General features: G+C 39.2%; 1 protein-coding gene across 1 annotated transcript in view; it reads left to right on the forward strand.

The window, feature by feature from the left end:
- ATP8A2 (ATPase phospholipid transporting 8A2) overlaps positions 1-24,890 on the forward strand; it is a 306,672-nt gene that overhangs the window by 156,561 nt on the left and 125,221 nt on the right. Inside the window, exon 27 of the mRNA XM_075050583.1 lies at positions 1,821-1,931. Coding sequence (XP_074906684.1) covers positions 1,821-1,931 — 111 coding nt within the window. The remainder of the gene's footprint in view (positions 1-1,820; positions 1,932-24,890) is intronic.

A 24,890-nucleotide genomic window follows, 5' to 3' on the forward strand; every position in this document is an offset into this window, starting at 1 on the left:
GAGACAACTGAAAATTTACAGAAACTTTTTTGCAGGTAGGTTGGCCAGATGATCATGATGTTCCCTTCTGATTTAAAACTCTATGAATACAGTAGTGTCCAAACAAGGGTAATGTCTTAGTAGATCCCTATACCTACAGTTGCTCAAGTATGGCCATAGCCGTGCATTTGCATAATTTCAGTGACCAGCATCAAAACAAATCAATTCCCTGTGACGTCTTAATGGGACTCTTCACCAGTGTGAGCAGGCTCAGAACTGTGTTATTTAGGTTACTAGTATCTTCCTTGCTGTGCTATGCAGTTCATTCATTTTCGTAGGAGTACAGATAAGAGAGTGATTACTGGTAGGACTTTTCTTGCCCTGAGCTCCAGAGAAGACTACGTCTGAGGTGGTCACTTATTAGACACAGCAGAGAGAAATTTTTAGGGTGTGTCTTAACTATTCTCTACAAGAGGTGTTTAGGGTGACTTGTCAGGACATAGTGGCAAGTTTCCCATCGCTGCTGATATGTGTTGTTAGTGAATTTTGGTGAAGAAAGTTGTAGCTGTGTTGCGTATTAACTGAGGCATTAAGTGTCTAGTAGGTCAACTACTCCCTTGTGAGTGTCCCACTTTCAGTCCTGACTCAAGTTAGGCAGAGACTGAACTGTGAAGCTTGGTTCACTTATATTTTTCTCTCCTCCTTTCTTCCTGGCCTATCCTAACAAATCTGAGTTGCTCGTGCATGGGAGAGCGGCTGTTCTTAAAGGATTTGTGGTTCAGTGATTTCAGTGCTGGAAATCATGGGAGCAGAGCTATCTCATGACAGTCCTAATTCATTACTGTAGCTTTCAATTTCAAATAAGTTTCGGTTAAAATACATGATCTAGAATCCAAATTTAGGAAGTCAGCCTTTTCCTATCAAGTCACTCAGTGGAAAAGGAAGCAAACCAAACAATGGTCCCACCTTAGTGTCCAAGAACCCTTCAGGTATACATGTGCTGAACGGTAAATCTAGTCACCAGTTTGAGCTGTCTGTAACTGGACAAAAGAGAAATGGTGCAGGCCATAAAAAAACTTCACTGACAAAGCCAAGACTAGAAAATTACGTGTTTCCTAGGCTGTGTTGTGAGACTGTTTCTATAAAAGTCCGTTTTCAAAACTGCTGAATTGAGAAGCTGAATTTGAGCTGTAGCTGTGGTTCAAACAAGCATTAAAAGGTATCCATTTTTACAAGATTCATTTACTTGTCATTTCTGGCAAATGCTGCTTCTTAATTTATACAGTATTTTAGGTGCTTTGTATAACACACTTGCACACATTGTGTGGGCTGAAAATGTAAGTATGCATTGTCTATAAAAGACTGTATGCATCTATTCTTTCACTTGTGTTCCCACCTTGTACATTTCATTTAAGCTCAAGACAGTTCTAACTACCAGACTGTTCATTTAACAAAGAGAAAGGAGATTCTGAACCTTGTAATCCCTCTAACAGGAATCTTCTTTGACCATGAAAAGTTCACATTTATATTCAATCTACAATCTATGTTAACCTTGCTTGATTTTGCTATCGGGATAGTAATACTAATTGAAGACTACTTGCTGTTTAAAGGCAGTGAAGACCACTTAAAAACACTCGGAGGTTTTGCTACAAAAAAAGCTTTTCCTGTAAATATTTTAAGTGTTTTTTGCATGTATGTTCTGCTAAGCTATTTAAATAGTGCACTTGAAGAACAGCTTTCATAGCTGATCTGAGTGCTTTTTCTGAGGGCAACGGTTTACTTTAACCAATTTTTTTAAAATTGTTCTTCATATATGTGAAAACTTGTTTTCTCTCTTTCAGTTTTCCTACTTGGAGAAGCTGTTGTTGGTCCATGGAGCTTGGAGTTACAATCGAGTTACCAAGTGCATACTATATTGCTTCTACAAGAACGTGGTTTTGTATATTATTGAGGTAAGAGTAACTAAATGAATGGGTCTTACTGGTGCTTACTCCTCAGATAATTTCTTATAAAAAGAAAAACTCATCCAAATCGATTGAGCTAAAAGGACTGACTCTTTTTTTCATGTTTAACAACTTAAAATTCTTGTTTCCTTTCTCAGATTGTTAGTTCACTTGAATCTTTTAACGTTTGCAAAAGGAAAACTGAAGGTTTCAGTACAGTGAAGCCTTGGATATGAGATGTCAGGGGCAAAGTTCATTCCTTCTGTGCAAATGTTCATACTGAAAGCTTCTTTGTATTCATGGAAACACTTCTATTGGAGCTTATATTTATAAAACTTGAATTTGGGGATAAAATTAAATTAAAAGTTCATTTTGTAGACTTGGGAAGAACTCTATAGGCAAATAATAAACTCGGCAAAAACTGTAGCTCTTGCTTCCAAATTATAAAGACCATAGCTGGAACTGAAATTAGTTTGCCTTGTTTTTCAGAAACAGAGGACATAATTTTGCCCTACAGTGCCAGTGAAATTATAAAATTAATCAGGGTCCTTGATTTAATAATTCTTAAAATGTAACTGTTTTGAAAAATGAATTGCCTGAACATGTCAAGTAGTGAAACTGGATTTTAAAGAGGGCTGAATACGGTTATGAACATTAATACACTGCATTTCAGCCTGCTTAGATAGGAGTGTAGTTCTCATGCTTCAGGATATAGCCTTGAATTTAAGAAGGATCAGGAAGAGATGTTTATCTTGTGCCGTTGCCTATTTAGAAACACATGACAAACTTGAACTCAATGAATTGGTCACTTGAGTATCAAGTGATCACTTGGTACAGCAATTTCCACATTGTTCGTCAGTTTTATATGTTTGTGTATGTATTAGGTAGGTTTGCTATTTCTTTTTACAATTAAGCAGACATGAGTGAGGTTAACAGATAGGAAAACTAGAACATTTTTTATTAGGCAGCTAGTTTTATCAATCACAGGAGATGGTGGTTAAGTAATGTTTTACTATTCAGTGAAACATATCGTGGTCAGTGTGTGTATACCTGACTCCCTCAGGGTCTGATCATCTTTTATGCATGATGTTAGGCTCTTAGAGAACAAATACGCTCCACTAACTTGCTCCATTTTTTCCATGCTAACTATTTCTGAATTAGCTGTTGGCGGTTACAATTTCAACACAGATTAGTCTGTTTACTGCAAGAGAGTTACACTATGCCATCAAAATAATGGCAGTGTTTTGCTGTAGTGGGTGAGAGTAGGATAGTTGAGTGATATACAGTATGCTAGCTTTGTGAAATAATACACGAGTTGATTCTTTTTTCTAAACTTTAAGCACCCAAATCTTGACTGTGCTCCAACTCTTTAGCCAGATTCTCTGCTGAATTTAAAGCAGTGTTCTTGAGATTTCACAGGTGTGTTCTTGTCCTAGTGTAGAAGCCACCTTCACAGCTCTGAGATGAATTTAGCATGCTTAGATAATTAAGATTTGGTTCACGTTTTACTTTCTGAAAGAGTCCTTAATTTGACTTGGTCTGGTCATAACTCATGTTTTTAGTAAGGATTTTCGAGTGCTGTTGGAGATGACAATAATCTTCATTATTGTCCAAAAGAAATATAAATAATTCTAAAAAGTTTTCTAGGTCTTTCTTACTGAGCATGGGAATTGCTGGGGTTTTCCCTGAATTGTTCAGAAAATGCTTAACAGCTTCATGATTGCCTTCTAGGATTTCTTTCTCCATTTGAAAATTAGTTTTGAAAGCCCTGCTTCTTGCCCATCGTAGCAGTGTGTGTCTTTGCTTCCTTTACTGTCTGACAAGTAAATTAAGTTCTGTATCAAATGTTGTATGGCAAAATTATGCCTTCCCATGTGAGCAGCTGTGGAAGGGGTTGAAGACAGGTGAAGGCCTCTGGGACCTCCAGCCTGAGGTACCTTAATCATCTTACCGTAGGGAGGAATTTTATTAGCCACAGATATCACTAGATGATACGTAAAATGCAAGTCTGCTCCGAGAATGTGAGGTCAGATGTTCTTTTCACTGTATTAGTCTGTGTTTGGTTCTTTCTCCATACTGTACTGAAGCACATGAGCTTTTGCATCTCCTGATGCCCATGACTGAGGGTGGGAGTCGGTTCCGTCTAACACCTGAGCACTGAAAGCTTCAGCCCTGTACCTTGGTTACCCCTCTGTGTTCACGCTGCACAGAAGTTGGGGGCAAGTTTAAGGCTTAAAGGAGGCGAAGTGACAGAAGAAATCTTGTAGACCTGCAGCAGTGGGAAGAGCTCAGTTTGGTTTTAGTTGCCCTGGTGAGTTTCTTTACTAGTGGCCTTAAGGAACTTCCCCTCCAAAACTGTATAAAACTAGCCAAATTGCCTGGGAACTGAAGAGACAACCAATTTTGGTATCCTAGGGATGCAGAGAAGAGAGAGAAGAGGTCTCTAAATCCCTTCTTAGCTTTACACAAAGAAAGCTGAGTTGTTTTGTATTTCTGCTGTGAGGCTTGGGAACACTGATCAGTTTGTGGTTATGGAGTGATGCTCATGAAAGAAGTTCCATGAGGGAATAAATCCTTCAACTTGAGAGAATGGTAGTTGAGTGCCCAGCATTCCTGCACTGTTGCTAGTGCATATGGTATGTTCCTGATTGTTTCCCAATGCTCTGGACAAGTTTAATATTTACCTGTGCTTCCTGCTTGGATCTGTGGTGTATGGGGAATATTCTTTTAGCATTGTAATGAAATGGGGATTTGAACTTGAACTACTTTCTAAGTAAATCTTCTGAAGGATTGCACTGAGTAAATATTTATAGAGTTGAATCAAAAAGCACATCGGTGAATACGACTGTCAGTTACACCTTTGTTACTGTATCTGTTTTATTTCAATGAAGCTTTAACACCTGAGGAATAACTACAGTAAGCCTTATGTAAATGGGTTTTGCAGCAGTGAAGCACTGGGGCTCATCATATATTTTATTCTGTGATACTTTCCAAATATCAGAGATGGTACTCAGGCTTAGCACACAGAATATCCGGACAGAACTTGCGCAGACATACATTAAGATTAAACTTACGTTAATTAAACAATGATTAGTGCTTGAGGAGAACGTATTGCTGTCTCTTTTCCTAGCATTCCAACATTGGTATATTACAACTCCTGAAGTTCATCTTGATACCGATCACTTTTATACCAGGAGGATCCAAACTGTGGCATCTCTGAAACATTACATTTCATCAGCTTTCCTTTGGCTTCTGGGAAAAGCAGTAATTAAAATACAGGATTTGGTGGGAAGTGTACTCGAGTGACTGGCATCACGGGCTTTACTCCTAGGAGATGCTGCTGGGTTAAGGCTGGTGCTTACCTTCCTGCAATGGCTGATTCTTTGTGGAGAGACAGGGAACTGTGTTTTCAGTTGCTTTGACAAGACTAAAATGTGCACCCATATTGGGACAATTCATGGAGGTAGAGAGCTAATATAGCAGAAGGCAGGCCTTGTAGTTTAGTGATTGCAGGGGAAATGGAGATAAGAGTCTGTTTTCCTTCTCCCTTGATTAGGCCTTCCTAATAATTTTTTTAAGAGGTGAATTTTAAGTCATCAAAGTGATAAAGCTTGGTGAAGTCTGAGGAGATTTTGGGTTGGCTTAACAGCCGGAAACTTGATGTTGCTCTTCTTTCTCTGACCTGATCTCTCTTTCCCTTTGCATTTCTTCATCATCATCTTCCTGCCATTCTGTTAATTTCTCCCCTTGATTTTTGAAAATAGAAAACTCAGTGAAATATGAATCGAAAGCAGAAAGAAAAGCGGGTCCTGGAAATTCAAGTCCTTTCAGCATGATTCTTAGCCTGATGCTTGAACCCTTGCATGTCACCACTTCCAAGATGCTTCAGGATGTAAAGTTGGGATACCCATACTTACAGCCTCACTTAATGACAGGGCGGTGCAGAATCAAGCCTTTCCATCCACAGAGCTGGTCGATAGATGAATTTCTGCCCTTTCCCCACCCTTGCTCTGCTGGGTCTGTCCTAACAGTGGCAAGGGAATCTACATAGAAGGCTACCGAGATGGCTGCAGGGATGAAATGCAAATATAAAGCCTCCTCTTTGGTGTCCATTCCTGTATTTCCCATGTCTGGTTGCAGTAACAGTGTGCACTAAAGCTGTTGCTGAGGAAAGCCAATAGTTCAGCATCATCCTGTAGTAGTAGGTCAGTGACAGGGTTTTGGGTTTTGAAGATTGACAGACAAATACTTGGGCATCATTACAACACACCATCTCATTCAATTATTTATGTAGCTGGCTTTAAACTGAGTAGTGGAACAAAAGATCTGTTTCACAGCTGTTGAGCAGATATATTTCACTGGAGATGATACAAAGTTGTCCTGATGACATCAGAGCTTTGAAATATAGCTGATTTCAAATGTAAAAGAATAAAGGAATGTTGCTTTCATGTCATGCTTGGAGAAGGAGAAACACAGCAAGATCAAAGGCGATGTAAGAAATATCAGGTAAGAGTTCAAGGCAGTTGGGAGTGGTTCTGTGGAAACAGTAGCATGGAAGATAGCTTTCAGGCCAACACAGTGCGCAGGAAAAACGTGCTCAGTGCTTCACTGGAACGTGTTGTTTATCTGAAATGTACTTAATATGAATATGAGCTTGTATTATATATTGCAGAATTAGGGGGAAGGTGGAGAAATAGGTAGTCCCTGTGTCAAGGTCTGGCAGTGTAGGGCCATGACAGAGAAATGAATGGCAAGTGGGAAGGGGAGGGTATAGTGTACATATCCTGATGGTGCGTTATTTGCTCTTCTGCCTTGAGAATCCAGAGCTAAGGTGTAAGCACAGATTGGAAAGCTGTTTCTTTGTGGAGGCTGAGGGAAATCGTACATGTGAGCGGTGTTAAACAAACAAGATAAATGTACTAAAAAACAAAACACCAGGATCATAGTTTCTCTTTTAGAGCTGAATTTTCGAGTCTTAAAAGCTGAGTAAGCACAATGCCTAGATAAACATGCTTTTAAGTAAGTGGTGATTTTGTGGGTCCAGCAAGGTCTGGCAATGAGAGCTGTGAAGTGCTCCACACACTCTTACTGGTCAGTACTTCAGACTAGCTGATAGCACAAGCAGTGAAAGCACACATGAAACACTGCTGCATGAGACCTTTACTTTGTTTTTCCCTTTTTCATGCTTTCCTATCAAACACAACAGGTATTTTTAAAAATATGGAAAGCAGACATGGGAATTTTAGCCCTCTTATCCAAAAGGCATGCAGAATTGAGTGTATCTGATATAGTACTAAAAAATATGTAGCTTTAACGCTTCTGTGTGCTTATCCCTGATTTATGTAATCTGACTTACCTACATCCCTGTACTTTCTGTTTCCAATTGACTTTGCAACTCTGAGGGTACAACCAGGCAATAGAAAACCTGAAGCATGGGTATTTTTGCAGTGAGTTGAGAACTGAAGCGTAGTAACTGTCCTCATAAAAAGCATCTTTGTTAAAGGATAAGAGCAGTGTTTTCCCCCAGTGTTAAGAATAAGAACATCTGGTTGTAAAATTCTGTAACAGGGATGATAATACAGGCAGCTAGCTGTCTTGTCATTCTTATGTATTCAAATGATTCAGTTGCCTGTTCAAATACTTCAAATGCCAGTCGGCATTTAATAGTCGCTACTTCTGTGTGCATGTACTCAGTTGGTGTGGTAAGCTTAAAATACTTTTATGATGAAGCAAAGTAGGAACGTGTGTGTGATTTCCATTTTATATAATTTGGAAACCTGGCTTTTGAACTCTCACAAATGCATGCGTATCCTGAATGAGTAACTTATTCTCTGTGGACAGGTACTTTCAGATGGGTAAAAGGTAGGATTCAGTGTCCTTAAGGTTGGTATGAGGTGTAAATTTAGCTGCCTGAGAGAAACCAATGTAGTGTCCGTGTAGATGGCCCTTACGGATGCTCAGCTGTATGGGACTGGCATGTGTGCCACAGGACCTGCCAAAGACCTTCACCTGTCCGAAGCAGCAGCAGCATTAGTAGTAGTAAGAGGTTTATGTTGAGGTAACTCAATCCTATCCAGAAAGTGAAGGAGTTTTGTTTGGGGATTGGGGTTTGTTGTTGTTGTTCATTTGTTTTTGAAACATGTAAAAAGAAATTAATCCAAACCCCTCAGCTTGGGTAACGTTAATCAGTTCAAAAAGTGCAGAATATTTATGGAAATTATAGTACAGAAGTTGCAGACCTGGAAAGCACAGTAATGGACACAGTGTGAGGAGCAAAGCATTTGAGACTCAGCACTGTCTCTTGGTAATTTTTGGAAAAACAGGTGCTTATTTTTCTCTTGCATTGTTCCTTACCGGCCTCCTACAGAGGTTTAACATGCAGAAGTAGAAGACGTAGGGCACCACAGAACGTTGTCCCCTTCCTGCCCACCAAAAAAAGCTAATTGTAGGCTCCAATTCAATAAAATATTGTTTAGTAGCAATAGTTACAGAAAACAGATCCTGCAAATAGCCTGCCAAACTTCTTGGAATATCATAAAATACAGTTAGCCAACCTAATCCAAAATTGTCTAGATAGTGCTTTGCTTTTTGTTCTTGAAAATATATCCTAATTCTTTCTCAGTTCATTTACAGTGCCTAGTTATATTGCTACCACTGACAATTTATTCCATATTTCAACCCCCTTGTTGTCTGAAGAAATTCAGAATTGCGTGTAGGCTGGTCTCGCAAACTTTAATCCGTGACTGACTTCTTGTTTTTTTGGATTTGTAATTGAGTATGTTAATCCCAAGAGTTTCCAAGGAATTGGTCACAAAGATAAATCCATGCTAATTTTCCTTTCATTTTTAGTGCTGTGCTCTGCACAGTGAATCATTAGAGAGTAGTCCATCTTCCCTGAAAACCAAATTGACTCAACTATTAAATGGCTGGTTTTGAATTTTTTCCAACCTTTTTTGAAAGTACCAGCATTGTTCTGACTTCTTATGAACACTGCCTTGATTACACCCTACAACCAACACAGCTTGTAATTTTTCAACATTCCAATTATAAATGATAAATTAGGTTCCTTAGCATGGTCTCAAAATCTCTAGGTGAAGTACCTACCAGGTTCAATATGTGTTGAGATAGACTACTTCAAGAAGATATCTACTGTGATACTTTATTGGGCAGATACATTCAGAGTGCCTGGATCCATTTTTTGTGTATATTTATATATATAAGGGGTGTATGACAGGCACAGCGATTTTTTTCTTTTCTCCCTGTAAAATATATGCTTAATTTGGTATGAAAAATCTTAATTTCATATTTGGAGGGTTTATAACAAAGCAGTAATAATGCTGTTCTTCAAATTTGAGGCCATTAAATGTGAAATGTTAGCCATCTCCTGAGCAGTGTGTTCATCAAAGCCAGAATTCTGTCATCATTAAGTGTTTTTTCAGTTTAACTGTGTCACCGATGAAAATACAAGTTAATGTTTAGAAGGGAGATAACCTAATGTGAGGAACCTTTTAAGAGGGACGCTAAACCTGTATTATGAAAGTTGGGAAAACCCAAACCTAGGGGTTTTTTTAATCAAACAAAACCAGCTTTGAAATTCAAGCGTTTATTGTTCTTGAATTCAACCCCACTTTCTTTCCAAAAGCCAAACCTTTTCCCATCAAATATAATTGTTCTCATGGCTTTGAATATTCAGACTTGAAAAATATTGGCGGCCAAACACTGACCCAATCATACTGGATAACCTGCTGTTTTAATAAAAATAAAAGGGAACAAATCCTACTTTCCCATCCACCTAGGCCAATTCAGTGCATATGGCATTACTTGTGGGTACAGAGAAGGCCAAATTTAAAATTTGTATTAATGTTAAAAGAGTGCAAATAAACCTTATCAGGGAATGATCTGTGCTTAGCACATTCATGCTGAATTTAGCAATGTATGCTGTACTGCACTGAAGGGGGTAATTTTGAGAGCGCTTTTTTAAAATCCAACACCACATATACATAGATGCATATATGGTAATACAGCTTTTCACAAATATATCCTTTGGACCTGTACTGGTTTTCTTTATATCTCGCCTATACCTGTATAAATAGACTTCCTTTAGTAGAGACATTCCTGATTTACATGGGAATAAATGATAGTGGAGTAAGGTTCTATGCATATCATATGTGTGAAGAAGGGTTTTTTGTCGATTTTGCTTTTTACTAGACAAAAACCATGGGGTGGCATGTTGAAGGTGTGAGGGTTTCTTCTTTTTCACCTGTACCTCATTGCTCTAAATATCTATGTTCAAAATCCATTTCTACAGCAATTTAATTTCTTTTGAGAATGGTGGTACAGATGCTTTCAAATGAGGCTATGTTTTGCCAAAGAGAACTTGGTGATAGACCCCGGCCCCAGTGACTGCTGGCAAATCAGAACCAGTGAGTTTAATTCTCTGATTTAGAAACGTTGAGGCACTTGCGTTAAAACAGCCGTATAAGCATGCATGTTCTGTAACTTAATGCAACTTGGAAGACTTCAAGTCTTCCAGGGGAGAGAAAAGCAGAATTACTTTTACTCAGTTAGCTGTATCTGCTGCAGTTAAACTCAGATGTTATCCTGGTATTTAAAAGCACTAGTTAGCCTAGGTGTGAGGAGGGGGTTGCAGTTCTTATTGCACAGCTCTTTGTAAAGCATTTTTAGGTAGTGCCAGAGAGTTTGGAAATGTTGCAGACAAGGTGTAGTACTGATTCACGGGTCATGCTTTTGTGCAATTTCACAAAATCCTTTAACTTTTTATTTAAGCCCAAAGTACTCTGAAATTTAACTTGGAGCCCACTTTTGGAGATGTGTGGTGGCTTGCCTGTGGGCAGTCCCACTGAAGTCACTGAGTAGTAACTGCATTCTCTGCTTTCCTGGCAGTTCTTTGGTATAAAATGAGTTTATTTGTTCCAAGCTGTGCGCTGGGATGTTGTTTGTTGTTGGGTGCTTGTGAACAAAAAGCGTGCTGGTCTGTGTGAGCTGCTTTTCACTTGTCTGAACTGAGCAGAATTCTGCCTGGCTGCCAGCTGCTTGCCCAGCAGTAAGGTCAGGCTATATGGCTTGCTATTTTTTGAGCATGAGTAACTCGATCATAACACTGAAACATTTTGTTTCAGTGTTCAGTTTTATCATCTTGAAGCATTTTACTAGTACTCTGTCCCTTCATTTTTAGGAAGTCAAGCAAAAAAGATATCCTTACCTGAGCTCCTCTGTCCAACAGGAGTCTCGTTGTCAGCTTCTAATTTCTAGTTGTTTAAGGGTATTTCTGTGGCATGTTTGGAGGCACACTGGGATATGTTTTTAACAGCCACATTCTCTAGTGCATCCTGTAGCACAGATGCACGCAGTTGATGAGTTCGTAACTCTTACTGTCTTAATACTGCTTCACAGCCAACTACAAAAACCTTCTGAGCACTAGCTCAGAAATGTGGTGTCACCAGATTTTTCAATATAAAATTTCTTTCCAGTATCTGCATTGTGAACTGAGCTGGTCCTGATTATTTTGAGGTTTCTTGGGTTTTTTTTAGGATCATGACCCAAAGAAGCTAGGGCAGAGATCAAATTTAACTGAATACAGACTCCATTTTTAAATGCTGCTAGAAAATAATTTTGCCATCTCATTTGGATGAGCACTAATGATAAAAATACCTCTATCCAGTTTCACTAATTAACCACTAGAGATTGTTTTATTTTGGGATTCATAAAAGGCATCTGTAACCTAGTTTAAGTGCATGTACAGGATTTAAAATAAAATATATATTACGTTTGTGAAGGAATGAATCTAGAATATAGATTTGCAGGTTTTGTTTGCCTGAGTTCAAGGTCTTGAACCAAATTTTTTTTTTTAGCACAGCAGGGTCAGAGGTAAAAAATATACCATATCCTCCACGATCGGTCCAGTTCCCAGTGCAATTCTGGAGCAGCATAGGTGGTGTTTTCAAATGTGCTTTTACAGCCTCTTCTGCTGTAAAACCACTGAAGTGATTTGATTGCATTTGACCCAAGGGATATCTGCCCTGTAAGGAGCTAGAGCTCTGTGGCTAGAGACAGGAGAGTAGGAATTGTTATCACTCAGTGCCCCCGAGAGGCTCCCTTCTTGCGTGGGAATCCTGTGTCACTTAATTGAGCTGGCATTAGGATGCGTTGGACTGTGTAACAGCTTTGAGTAACCTGTCCAGAACAGGTTATTTTTTCACTTTATATTGAGATGCTAAGGACAATGCAGATAGCTATGACTATTAAAAAGCTTTTGGTTATTTATATGCTCTTTATATATATATATATGCTTTTTATATCTCCTTGCTCTTTTCAACAGAATCATTTAGAACATATTAAAATGCACTAAAAATAGAAAATCATGCTAGCTAGTGATAGTATTACTTCTGAGTTACACAGTCTGTTTTTCTGAAAAGATGTCAAAAATGAGTCAGTTGCAGCTTTTTAACCCCCCCAGATATTCTATTGCCATTCCATAACGTTTTCCAATAGTTCTCACCTTCCTCATTGTTTTGAACCTGATTCTTTTCTTGAACCATTGCAATTTGAATGTAACTGCTCTGAAGTAAAGGTATCCTGGACCAATGTCTTTTTTGGTATTTCTGGACTGGGGTTGACAGTTCCTTGTCTGACATAGGCCCAGTTGCAGTGAAGAGGAGAATCAGGACCAATACTTAAAGGCTGAGACCACCATAACCTTAACACATGTTTGTGGGTATACTTGCATGCATGTTGAATATAAACATCAGTATAGTAGGTAGTTATGGGCTTGAGCTGAACCCCCAGAACTATACCCCAGAAGGCATAGGGGCCCATTCTGTGGAAACGCAAGAGCTAAGTGGTCTCAATGCATGTTTGTGTGGGTTACAATCCAGTTTTGCCCCATGGAGACAAAGACATTAGTAACTACTGATGACTTTATGCTGTCAGAAGAGTGAAGGAGGTCAAAACTTGGTCTGCCAGCTTTTAAACGTGACAAAGTTATTTTGCTTGCTTTCTTCTTGCTGGATTTCTTTGCATTCATGCAAAAGCAATTAAGGATTTGGAAAGCGAGAAAGTGGAATATATTAGCCTTAGCTTTATCTAAGTTCTGCAGGGATTCAGTGAAAATATATATATTTTTGTATAAACTACATAAATACTATGCATGTAAGAAATGAAATCTAATACGGTATATTCTTACCCCAAAACAAATAATGCTGTCTTTATTAATAAATGACAGTGCAGATGGATTTTCTTAATGTTAACTGACTAAAATATGTAGACGGCTCGGTAGCAGCAGAAGCGTAAGCCGTCAATAACCAGTAACACCTGAACCTCTCAGCATTATTTGTGATGATGGTTCCTGTCAAGTTCAATTTTGGTAGAAAAGTGAGTCTCCCTTTTGGGTTTACTAACGGCGTCTTGACCTTTTCTCCCTTTTGTTGCCAAGGAGTGACAGGTGTCTGGAGCAGCTAAGCAACATGACAGTCAGCCTGTGCTTTGTGTCAGCTGGCATTCATTAGTGTTAAAAATGACATGTGGTTTTGTACTACTCAGAAATGTGTTTCTGTGTATTAATACATCCTGATTCTTGGACAAGATAGGGATAGACTATTGAGTTGTGTTACTTTCCCCTGTTTTATTTAGTATAGTGATGGAATATGTAAATGCATAAAATCTAGGAAATTTCAAGATGCGACTTCCGTAGTGGCATCGTTAATCCTTGTGTGCCTGCTGCGGTCTGGTTTGATGGCACCGTGCCGTGCTGTGGAAGTGGGTCTGGCAGCTTTCTGCACTGGGAGCTTTGTGCAGTGCTTGCCTTCAAAGCGCCACTTCGCTTAGAAAGTCCAAGTCCCTGCGACTGTGTTGTGTGTGTTGCTATACCCATAACTGGGCTATGCTCTCACCATCACTTGAATCAACAACTGAGCTGTGCTTTAATCTGACATAAATACATGCTGCCATTAAAAAGGGCAGCCTGATCTTCATTTCTCCCTAGGAGCGTGTTCTTTTCCCCCTTCCTTGCCAAGGCACTAGTGTTTGCACAGCTGCAGGATGAGCTCTTTAAGGTTAGAGTTCAGCCAGATCATGTTCCTGATGTACACAGAAGTTCTTGGACAAGAAGCAGGACCAGCTCTTCTGATAGCAGTGCAGACGTTTGTCAGACTTAAGTGTACATGTTGTTTTAGTAAACTAAGGTGGGAGCTTTTCCTTGTGCATCTGCAGAGAAGACAAAAAATTTTGAAGGTAGAGCAGGTGAAGGGCATGAATTGGTGTTCCTAATATCCCTAGCAATCTTGTGGCATAACTTCTTGGGGTTTTACTAACCAATTTTTCCATTTTGGGCTGTTTGGGTATCTGTTACTCAAAGACATCCCAAACGTAGAGTTGAGGAAGAGGGAAGGAAGTTGAGAAGCAGTAGTTGATCCCAAAGGCACATCTGAACAAAAACCCTTTTCCCTATGTCGGTCATGTGTTTTTCACGTGCACAAAGCAGCTATGATCTCTCAAAAACTGAGAATACATTGGAGACCATAATTTTAACAGAATGTGTGCACAATTACTGGATTTTGTGGTGTGTGATTTGTGGTATATGATGGGGGGATCTTTAAAAATGTGCATTAGGCCATCTAGGCAGCAAGGAGGAGCTGGCTTGTGCTAAAATACAAAGTATTCCTGCAATGGAGGAGTGATAAAATGATAGCAGTGAAAGTCCTGCCAGACTTTGCATCTCTGGAAGCAGTTCCTACTATTTTTCAAGCAGTTCCTAATTTATACTGAGTTAAAATAAGAAGGTGGGAGCAGTAAATCTAGGGGAAGAAGCAGGAATGTGTTACCTAAAACTAGGATAGTGCTTTGAGGGATACAACATGTGACAATTACTACTCTCTTCAAGTTGCCCGATATTGCTGAGAAAACATTCTAGGGAAGGCATGAGAGAAAAGCTAGAACATTTTAAAATATGGATTAGGATTGGAAATCTGTGTGTTTGGCTTTTGGCTACATAAAAACTTATAAGTAAGCCTGGCAAGCCCCCCATTCTTGGGCTTGGTGAAGAAAGGGGAGTGTATGCTGGTGGTCTGTGAAGGGTCTCTGGGGGGTTTGTAAAGCCTGCTTTGGTTGGGGAGGAGGTGGCGTTTGGATAGGCATGAAACTCTCCCCTTTTAACGTATCTCTCTCCCCGAGGAGAAGGTTTGTTGTCTCTCCAGCAATGAAGTTGTTACCTTGGTTGCATTTTAAAAAGGGTAACACAAAATAATGCAACTTTTAGCGTGTTGATTTTGATACTCAGATACTTTGCTGGTACCTGCGTGGTTTCTAATGATGACACTTACTTCTATGGCTTGTTTCTGCTTACTGTCAGGATAGCTACACCCAGTGAGAACTACTCACGAGCATGAAGATCTATCTGCCTGGATGCTTGGTTTTGGGAGTTTTGTTTTGTTTGTTCTTCTTTCTTTTCAGTCTGACTTTGTTCCCTATAGAGCAGGTTGTTGGATCAGTAAATGATGGTGTGCTGAGAGCTCTCCTCTTCAGAAACTCAACACAATTCCTCTGGTCATTGCCTGTCACTCTTCACATAGCTGACCACGTTGTAATGTGAGTGTTGGTGACTGACTGCAGTTTTTTGGGTGGGGTTTTTCTGGTTGCGTTGACTGAGTCTGTCTTCCTATGTATTTTACTGGTGCATCAGTGGGGAATCATGCTCCTGAGAAGTTTCTAATGTTCCCTTTAACCACACTGGTATTCATTTAAGATTCATCACTAGATTTGTTATTCCTTTCTTATGAAGAAGCAAATCTACAGGTTGTTATTGCAGCCCCAAAGCAACGTGCTTGGGGTTGTGCTCGGGCATTTGATTGAATTTCTCATTTGCAAGGAAGGTTGGGGCTGCATACACATCTATAATATAAAATCTAGCAGTACTCCCGCATCTACTGTCACATTAAAAATAATGAAGATAGATGAAACTTTAATTTTCATATTTCTCCATTTGGAGGTATAGCTGGAAGCCACTCTGGCGGGCAGGAAATGTCTGCTCTCTTCTGTTCAAACAAAAGTAATTACTATATAATTGTAGTAAAGGGGGAGAAACAGACCTTCACCTGCCAGGCTTCAGTTATTTTCAGCCCCTATTGGCATCAGTCATGGTAAACTACTGCAGTGAGTATGTATCCCATTCCAAAAGCAATTTTGGCAGTTGTCTGCCTGCTTAATGGTATACAAAGAATGATAGCCTAAAAAATGGGGGTTTTATTGCATTTAAATAGCTCCTGCTTCCATTGCAAATATTAAGTTCTCTTGGCCTTGTCTTGTGGAGTTTGGTACTGAGAACAATCTTTTGAGGTGTCACTGTAAAAATAAAATTTAAAAAAAACAACTATCTGTTCTTGTCAGCACTTCTGGAGCTGGTACAAATTTTGAGGGTTGGCCAGTTCCTCCACTGGGTGCCTGGGTCCTGCAGCAATGTCATTTTGTGGAAGGCGTAGGCTCATTCCAAGCCAGTGCTGTTACGTGTCTGGCACCTGTGCTGGGAGCTGCAACACTGCACAAGGGATAGTCCTCATTAAATCTTTTTTCCTTGAATCACTGCTTAGACAGTAAAATACAGAATCCCTTTTTATTTCACGGCTCTGCCTCTCTACTGAATCTTTCAGCTTTGAAAAATAGTAGCAGAAGAAAAAGTAATTTTTTACGTGTTGTAGAAACTATATGAAATCACATGTTTGTTTTAGAAAAGCTGCTTGAGTTGCAATCGTGCTTTGGTATCAGTAAGGGGAGTGGTAATGTATCTTCTTATAGGATTTCATGTTTGATTCCTTAGGTTTGTAGCAATAGACAAAAAAGTATTCTAATTGATCAGTTCCATCAGCAGAAAGCCATTTAGTATAGAAAGTAAAAGCATCTCGTTACATTTGAAGTTTCTCTTTCAATATGTTCCCAAAAATCATTAATTACCTGGTTTTGCCAAACTGTTCTAGGAAGTTCCGTCCCCCAAAAATCTTTTGGAGTAATATCAGCATTGTTCAAGTGCTCTCTGCTGCATCAGTAAATCAGAGAAGAATTAGAAATTTTATGGCATTTTCCTAGAAACACACATTGTCCTGTAGCACTCATAGGTTTTTTCCTTCCAGTCCATGAAAGGCTTCCTTCTAAATTGAATGTGCATGTTTGTGTGTGCACCACCTGAAGGTGTCTTGCTTTACCATTCATAAAAATGTTTAGTGTCTGCTGCAAAGCAGAAAGGGTACCTTTATAAAAGTTGTCAGTCACAGATGTTCTACTATGTTGGGGAAGAGGAATAGGGCAAAAAAAGAAAAGCATAAAAATTGTACTAGTACCAAAATGAAAACAGACTTCCAGGTTTCTCTTTAGTGTTTAAAACAGCTGGAAGTCCAGCACAGTTCCATTTGACAATTAATGGCTTAACATACTCTGTTAATGATTAGTGAGTTTCAGCTATTTTCTGACAAGCATTTTTGAACTGACTCACTTGGATGCGCGTGTCCCTCTGTATCCTTGTTGTATTTCTCAAAGAGGAGCTATTTCTATGTTTGCATTACTCTTGCCTAAACCTGTTTCCCAAACTCTTTTGAAATCCCCATTGTATGTACAGCAGGAGGCTATATAGCTGCGGTGTCAGACTTGGTAATTCCCAATGTCCCTCATCTTTAAAAGAAACCAGTTGCTAATGAAAATTTAAAAGGAATAGAGTAGAACAAGGGTGTTGCAATTAATTTTTTCAGTATTTGAATTTGTGGTGGTGGTTTTCCAAAATCTGAAACAAGAATTTAATTCTTTACTGAACTTTGTGATATGAATAATATCTTCTGAAAGAGTATCTGTAGCCTTAAGAAAATGAATCTGATGGAGCCAAATCAATTGCCTTTGTAGTATGAGCATAAAATGTTCGCACTTGGTGCTGCTGAAAAGAAAGGCTAAGAAATGAAACCATCTCACTGTTTCCTTTTTCCCTAGAATGACAACTTCCCTTGCAGCAACAAGTCATTTGTGGTTGTTTTTCCAGTGTATTGATACCTGCTTTATGTAGTAATATGAAGTTTCAGGTAAACTGCTGTCACTTCTTTTAAAAGTTCAACAACAGGTTGAAGACACTGCATTTGTTTTTTCTAGAAAATATGCATGTGAGTGAGATGGTATTGATTTAATGTTGGAAGGCAAAGTTTTGTTGAAAGGACATCTTGTTGGTATATGTAAGAAAACCTGTCCTTGGTACTGGTTGTTTTCTGTAATCACTCTTAAACTTTACTTGGAGCTGCCCCTAAGAAAATCTACAGTGTATGCAACTTATTCTTAGAAGCCAGAATTTACAGCAAGGTTAAGTCATTCTTTTCTGCTGCAGTTTTCACCTCTACCATTCAGGTCTCCTTGGCTTGTTCAGCTTTGAGCATGATTGAGAAGACAGAAACCTCCTGTGGGTCAGTAAGGGTGGGAGCAGCAGTGGATCTACTGGTTGGACTCGATCTTGAAGGTCTTTTCCAATCTAAATGATTCTATGATTCTATGAAATAGCAAATCTGAACTGGACTCAGATCATCTTGTTCCCATGGCCCACTTCTATATGAAGTGTGGAATCTCCCTATCCTTATAAAAGAAAAGGTTGGCCTTGCTTTGATTCATATTTAAATAAAGTAACTTAAGCCCCTGTCTTCAGCATCATTGTGGGTGCCTTCTTGCTGTCCAGAGTAAGTCAAGTGGATTGAGCTTCAGTACCAATTGTAGAAAGTATTCAAAAACGTCATTGGCAAGCACTAACAGCCCAGGGTCTACGCTGGAACAAGGCTTTTGTCTAGACAAAATGGGACAGACTAAGGTAACTGTTAACTAAATACAATCCAGTTTCATTATAAGCAGGTCCTGCTTTCTGCTGAGAGCATTCTTGTACAAGTAATTAATAGATCTACTTGAGAACAAAACTCTAGCTTGAAAAGATACAGCTTAGTGAGCTGACAACTTTTTAGCTCTCCCAATCTATAGGTTCTATGTAGCATTTCTTGCTGCTGTGCAGGTTGGTGCTCTTCATTGCAGAGTTAGATGCCAGCTTGGGGGTTCAACTGCCTATATTCTCCTTTCCTTCCTTTCCTCATCTTCTCTCAGTTGGGCACATGCTGGCAACAGCAGTCAGCTGTGGCTTTAGACATCAGTCCAGTTCCAGCCATAGTAGGAAAATTTCAGCTTTATCATGACAATCGTTTCTTACCCCTCACAAGCCAGAGCAGAAAAGCCTGCAGTACGGTTGGAGTGGTCTTAGTTCTCTCTCACTCTTTCCAATTTAAGGAGCAGCACTAACTCCTGTGGCACTTCTAAAGTATGTTCACCCTGTGCAGCTGTCATATACTTAGTGCATGGAACAGCTTTCAGCTCTACTATTAGTGTTTCTTTGAAATAATTCATGTTTTGTTGGAGTAAGAGTCAAGTTATATATCCACTGACTGATGCCCTGAAGACAAAATGGCTAGGAAGCAAAAACAAACTTAAAAAAAAAAAAAAAAAATCCTGAAACTTTACCTGCATGGACAGTGGTTCTAGCTGTATTGCTGATGCTATTTACATTGGGTGCCATTAATCACACTTTGGCACTTCCTGCTGAATGTGCTGAAGTCATACCTATGATTTACTTGTAGACTTTGATTATATCTATTTTCTTAAAGGTTTTTGCCATGAAAAGCAATGCCTGGCTCCCAGGCAAAGGATCCAGCAGGGTTTGTCACATTAGTCATATGTGCTCTTTAGCAGAGATCAGCTATATCCACAATGTGTAGGTCTGTGCTCACCTCTCTTCTAGGCATCTAGCAAGTCTGACGAATTATTTTCAGGGTATTTTTAATGTAAAAGTATCTGCAATAACTTGATGGCTGTGTCACTGCTGTCAACCTAGTGATTTTAGCCTGATGGTAGGTATGTGCTGCACACAGAGGGGTGAGATAAGGTGCATGGTGTTACTATTGGTGGGTCAGTATTGGAGAGAACTGAACTTGGCATGTTTTGTCCTGCATTATCTACGAAGAGCAATACCTGAAGCAAGTTGTCTACAGAAGTGGTACCTGCCTTTTTCTGTAAAGGGAACAAATACCTCTTTCCAAAAGAGAGGCTGTTGAGCTCCTCCCTTTAGTGTGGATGACTGGGGACCAAGAACCCAGTTTGGACTAGGGAGCTGAGATGTTGACAGTTTGGACTTAGCCCTTGCACATTTACCCAGGCCAATTTGCCATGTACAACACTGGTGATGCTCTGGTCATGGCGATTAGACTTTATGGTGGCCTCCCAATGTGTGCTCTGGCTCCCTAAAGGAATCCTGAACGCTGTCTGCTTTGCCCCAGAATGTACTCAGCTCACTAGTCCTGTCCCCGTCTGTTAACAAAATGTATTTGCTCTGATGTCCTGGAGATAAGCAGCTGTCTATGTGACACAGCATCCACACAGGTATAATAGTATATTCTTCAAAGGTCTTGCAAGGATTCATTCGGATGGATGGTTGCCTCTGGAATGCAAGCTGGGTGTCAGACTTTTTTCTTACTGGGATACAGCTGGCGATGATATACAGCTCTGAGTGTTCAGGTTGTTTTGACAGGAATTGAATCGAAATTACTAAGCTCCTTAATTTCTACTCCAAATTGCTGTGCAGTGGTGACATTTTATGTCTCAGAGCTGCCTGCCCATCCTTCTGTTCTATTTTTACAAGTTTACATAAAAAACAATCTCTTCAGCAAAGAAGATAAAAACCTAATGCACCTGAATACAAGATCTTATTCCATAATGTGTTTCAGTGCTCTAAAGGATTTAACCAATACTGGTCAAAACTGATAACTGGGGAATGCCTGGAGGATGACAGATTGTCACCAGGGTGACACAGGATGCGCTGTGTGTGTATTTTTAGTTAGAATGAGTCTCTTTAGAGCCCAGGAGTCTTAAGAAATGCAGGAAACTTGAGAAGAAACTGTTATCCTGGTTAAAGCCTACAGGAAAGCAAGCTCATTGTCTCATTTGTGATAGTTTTTATCATGTTACTCTCGTTTAGAGAGCCTCCTGACCCTTACCTTCAGGAGGGTGTTTTCCAGGGGGTCATGGCTTATGTCATGATTATGAACACAATTCAGAAGTGTAGCTTATGCATCAGTAGTGTTGGTGTACACATGTCCATCTTTCCTATATGAAGGGAAGACATCCTTGTTCTGCACTTGATTTTTCTCTAAAGTTATTCTTACTGGCCTACCACAGGTGATCCTTTTTTCTTCACGTTATTTCTGTGTTTGTGATCTAGATAAGCTTCCATGAAGTGATCCTGCTTGTGTTGCTTGCTCTTTCTCTCAGAACTTGTTATAAAGTTGTTAGGGACTTATATGCTGTCTTGTATTATTTATTTCTATAAAATATGAGCACTGGAAATGGAAAAGTAACAATCTTTATACTCCCCTTTAGTCTTCTGCTGCAATGTCACTGCAGAATTGAGAGGTTAGAGTGAAGTCCCAATTCTGTCTCAGGCTTGGTGTCTTTGGACCTGAACGCAGATTTGCAAACTGCCAACTAATTAGGGGGCACCTTGTTTAAACAGGCAATTCGTAAGCTCTAAAGGGAAAGATTTCAAGTATTTGAAAAGAAGAGAATACAGTAAATTATTCTTATAGTTTATTCACAGAAATACATAAAAATGATTTTTTTAAATAGATTATAAATGATACATACCATATGTGGTTCTTTTTCCTTAATCTACAATTTACAGCATGGTGTTCCAGTAGAAATTTGTGTGGTGTGTAATACAATGTATACACTGAAGTTTTGATTTGAACCTGAATAACCTACACTAAGTTTGATCATGTGTGTGTATTAAAATGGTTTACAGTAAGTAGTAATCAATCATAATAAATGACATATGTTGATATGAAGTTGTAACTCCACGCAGTGCCCACAGCAGTGTTCTCATTTGAAGTAACCTATTGCAGTTAAAATGAGCACTTACACACAATTGGCTGAATTTAATTGACTGGCTGTTCGCTGTTTGGTTTCATGGTACCACACAAGCTCTGAGTACTGGAGTCTTTGAAAAATGAGGTGTCCAAGGTTTTGAGCTATTTATCTGTCAGACATGGTGAGGTGAAGTGTAGAAGACCTTTAGAGAAAAGACTGAGAGGAAAAAACAGTTTTAAACCACTCCAGGGAGAGCTTCAGAAAAACAGAACCCAAACCAGTGCTATTCTATTTTCAAAGCAGCATATGCAGGCGTAGCTGCATGAGTCTCATTAAGTTCATTTGAATCGTGCAGCTAAAGCCCCATGCAATGTTTTGAAAATGTAGGAAATAAAAATGGTCTTAAACCAGACATCAGGGCTTCTATCCAGTTTTCCGGTGATAATGTCTGATGCATGCTGTTAATAAAGCATCATCCATGGGCTGAATTATTAAACTATAGAATTCTTTGCATGAAGGCTTATAAGTCAGTTTTATTTAAAAAACAAAATAAAGCAAAAAAAAAAAAAAAAGCCCAAAACTTCTGTGCCGTCTTCAGCAACTATTGCTAACCACAAGGTTCTTTTCCTTTTCCTTTTGAAGCGTGTTAACCTTCTCCCCCCCGCCCCACTTTTCAATTGTCTTTTTGAGGTTTTCCCCAAAGTTCTCACAAGGTACCCATCTGAAGTCCATATTCTGCTTCCTAGTAGAGAGTAAGTGCCTTCTATTTGCTGGTTCCTTTAACTCAGGTGAAGTTCTATACAATACAGGTACCAGGATGAGAGAAACTCACCTTTTCAGAGGTGAAAACACTTTGCTGGTTCTCTGTCTTTTGTATTTTGATGCTGACAGTAAGGTAGCAATGTTAGTAAGTCTTTAGAAGCTTAATCTTAAAAAAATTCTTAGCGAGAGAGATGATCTAATTAACTAGTTCTATAGGTGAAGGTTTTTGAGTGAGGTTTCATTTTGCCTTCAAATATCAACACTGAGCTGTGTGTAGTTAACAGGTTATTTTAAGAATTCCAGAAATGTAAGTAGCTTAGTCATTTCTCTACTGTAGTCTCAAGTACGTTACCATTTCATAAGTGTTATCAGTTTGACAAGGGTTCTGTTTTGCCTTAATCAGGTATAAGTGTGGGAGGAATTACTAAAATTCTTAATTGAGAAAAGATGAGCTACTTGCTCTGCTTTTACACAACTGTTTTCTGTGGGGTTTTTGGAACACTAGAATCTAATAACTTGCTTGTGAAATCTGTAATTTTGGTAAGCTGATGGCAATGCATGCAGAGCAGGCTAAGTGAAATACCTCTGTAATGGCTTTGGGCAAGTAGAAACACTCTCAGCCATGAGAAATAGCCTGCAATATGCTTTTGTGACGTACTTATGTGTTGGTTTTTCTAAACTAGCCAAGGTATAAATTATTCTGCAGCACTGGATTTGCTTCAAGATATATGGTTCATGTTTGTGTAAGACATTGGACTTGTTGGTTATGACTCTGAAGGTAGTGCTGTCTTGAGGAGAAGCGTTGTGCTGTATTAGAAAGAACCTTGAAATGTTTTAAAATTTCCATACAAAGCGAGACAACTTTTCCATGGGCTGCATGTTGTACCTTCTGAGAGACCTTGACACTGAGTGCAATTAAAACCTGTAACTACCAGTGTTCTTATTTGTCTTCTGTTAATTTGGGGGGAAAACTAACATAGCAGTTTTGAGTACAGTATCTTGCTTTAAATACAATTTAACCTGCAGATTTATCCATAAGAATGAATGTGAGTTTATTTTACAGTTCAATACTGTGCATACGTATGTCATACTGTGAACTTGCCATATAATGCTCTTTATGTGCTATGTGGGTGCTTTGTTCTCCATTTTTTAATCGTAGATAAATCAGAGTTCCCAATGCTCAAAAATATTCATATAAACTGATATCTTCAGAGAAGCGCCCTGTTACTTGAAAAATTACACAACAGTAGCCCTTCTAACTTCTCACTTCCACAAATCTCTGGTTGCATCTCTGACACTGGGCAGAAGGTAAAAGCTTTTCTAGAATACAATAACCTGTTTTCTCATGTGTGGTCTGTTTCTCGGTACCTGAGCTTGAAGTCTGGAAACACGTAAAATGGTTGCACTGTAGTTCTGGGGCCAGGGTGGTGATTTCAGCTGAAGGTTGAAATAACTTGTGCTCTGTTTCAGCAGCTTGAAAAATATTTTGACCCAAAAGAGAGCATGTTGATTGTGGGTTAATTGTGATGATTAAAATCCAGCTGCTGTAACTTACACTTTAGGAAATTTTTCCCAACTTGTCAAATCCTCTTCCCTTCAAGAAGAAAACATTCAGTAGTCTTCAATTAGGACATTGTAGTATTTGAGCGAAAGAAACGTGTTCGTGCTAGAACCTGATAGTAATAAGACAAACAAGGTAGAGAATAGCTCCCCGGGAATGACTGAAGGCACTGAGGATGAAACATTTTGTGTGTCAGCACCTTACAAGGGACTTCCAGCCTAGTGCCGCCCGGGAATTAGCCACGTCATACGTGTTCTGAGGCTGGGGCTTTTCCTCTGTGTGCTATTTTCAGCACTGATAGAGGGGAAAAAAACTTTGAGTGGCAACTTTTGAATGGCAAGATGACTGATGCAAGTGACCAATTGCCATCTCAAAATTATCTGGAGAGCTAACATTTTGATAGTGAAAATGGATTGGATAGTAGTTTCTGGGGATTAAGCAAGATTAAAAGAAAATTTGGGGGTTAAAAGCATTAGTTATATTTAATAATTTACCTGAAAAATGCCTAAGTTACTATGGGTAGAAGATCTGACGTGAATTCTAGATGTATTTCCCCAGAAGCGGTTAGATGCGGCTGTATGTGGTGGTACATTCTCTGTTGTTAGAATTGAGTGACTGAGACAGGTCCTAGTGTAAAGTAGTTTAAGGTTTCTTCTAATATTTGAGTAGTGCAAGCAAAATAATAAGCTTTTTTCCCCCACCTTTCAACCTTCAGT

The sequence above is a fragment of the Buteo buteo genome, chromosome 18 (genome assembly GCF_964188355.1).
Source record: "Buteo buteo chromosome 18, bButBut1.hap1.1, whole genome shotgun sequence".
Taxonomy (NCBI): domain Eukaryota; kingdom Metazoa; phylum Chordata; class Aves; order Accipitriformes; family Accipitridae; genus Buteo; species Buteo buteo.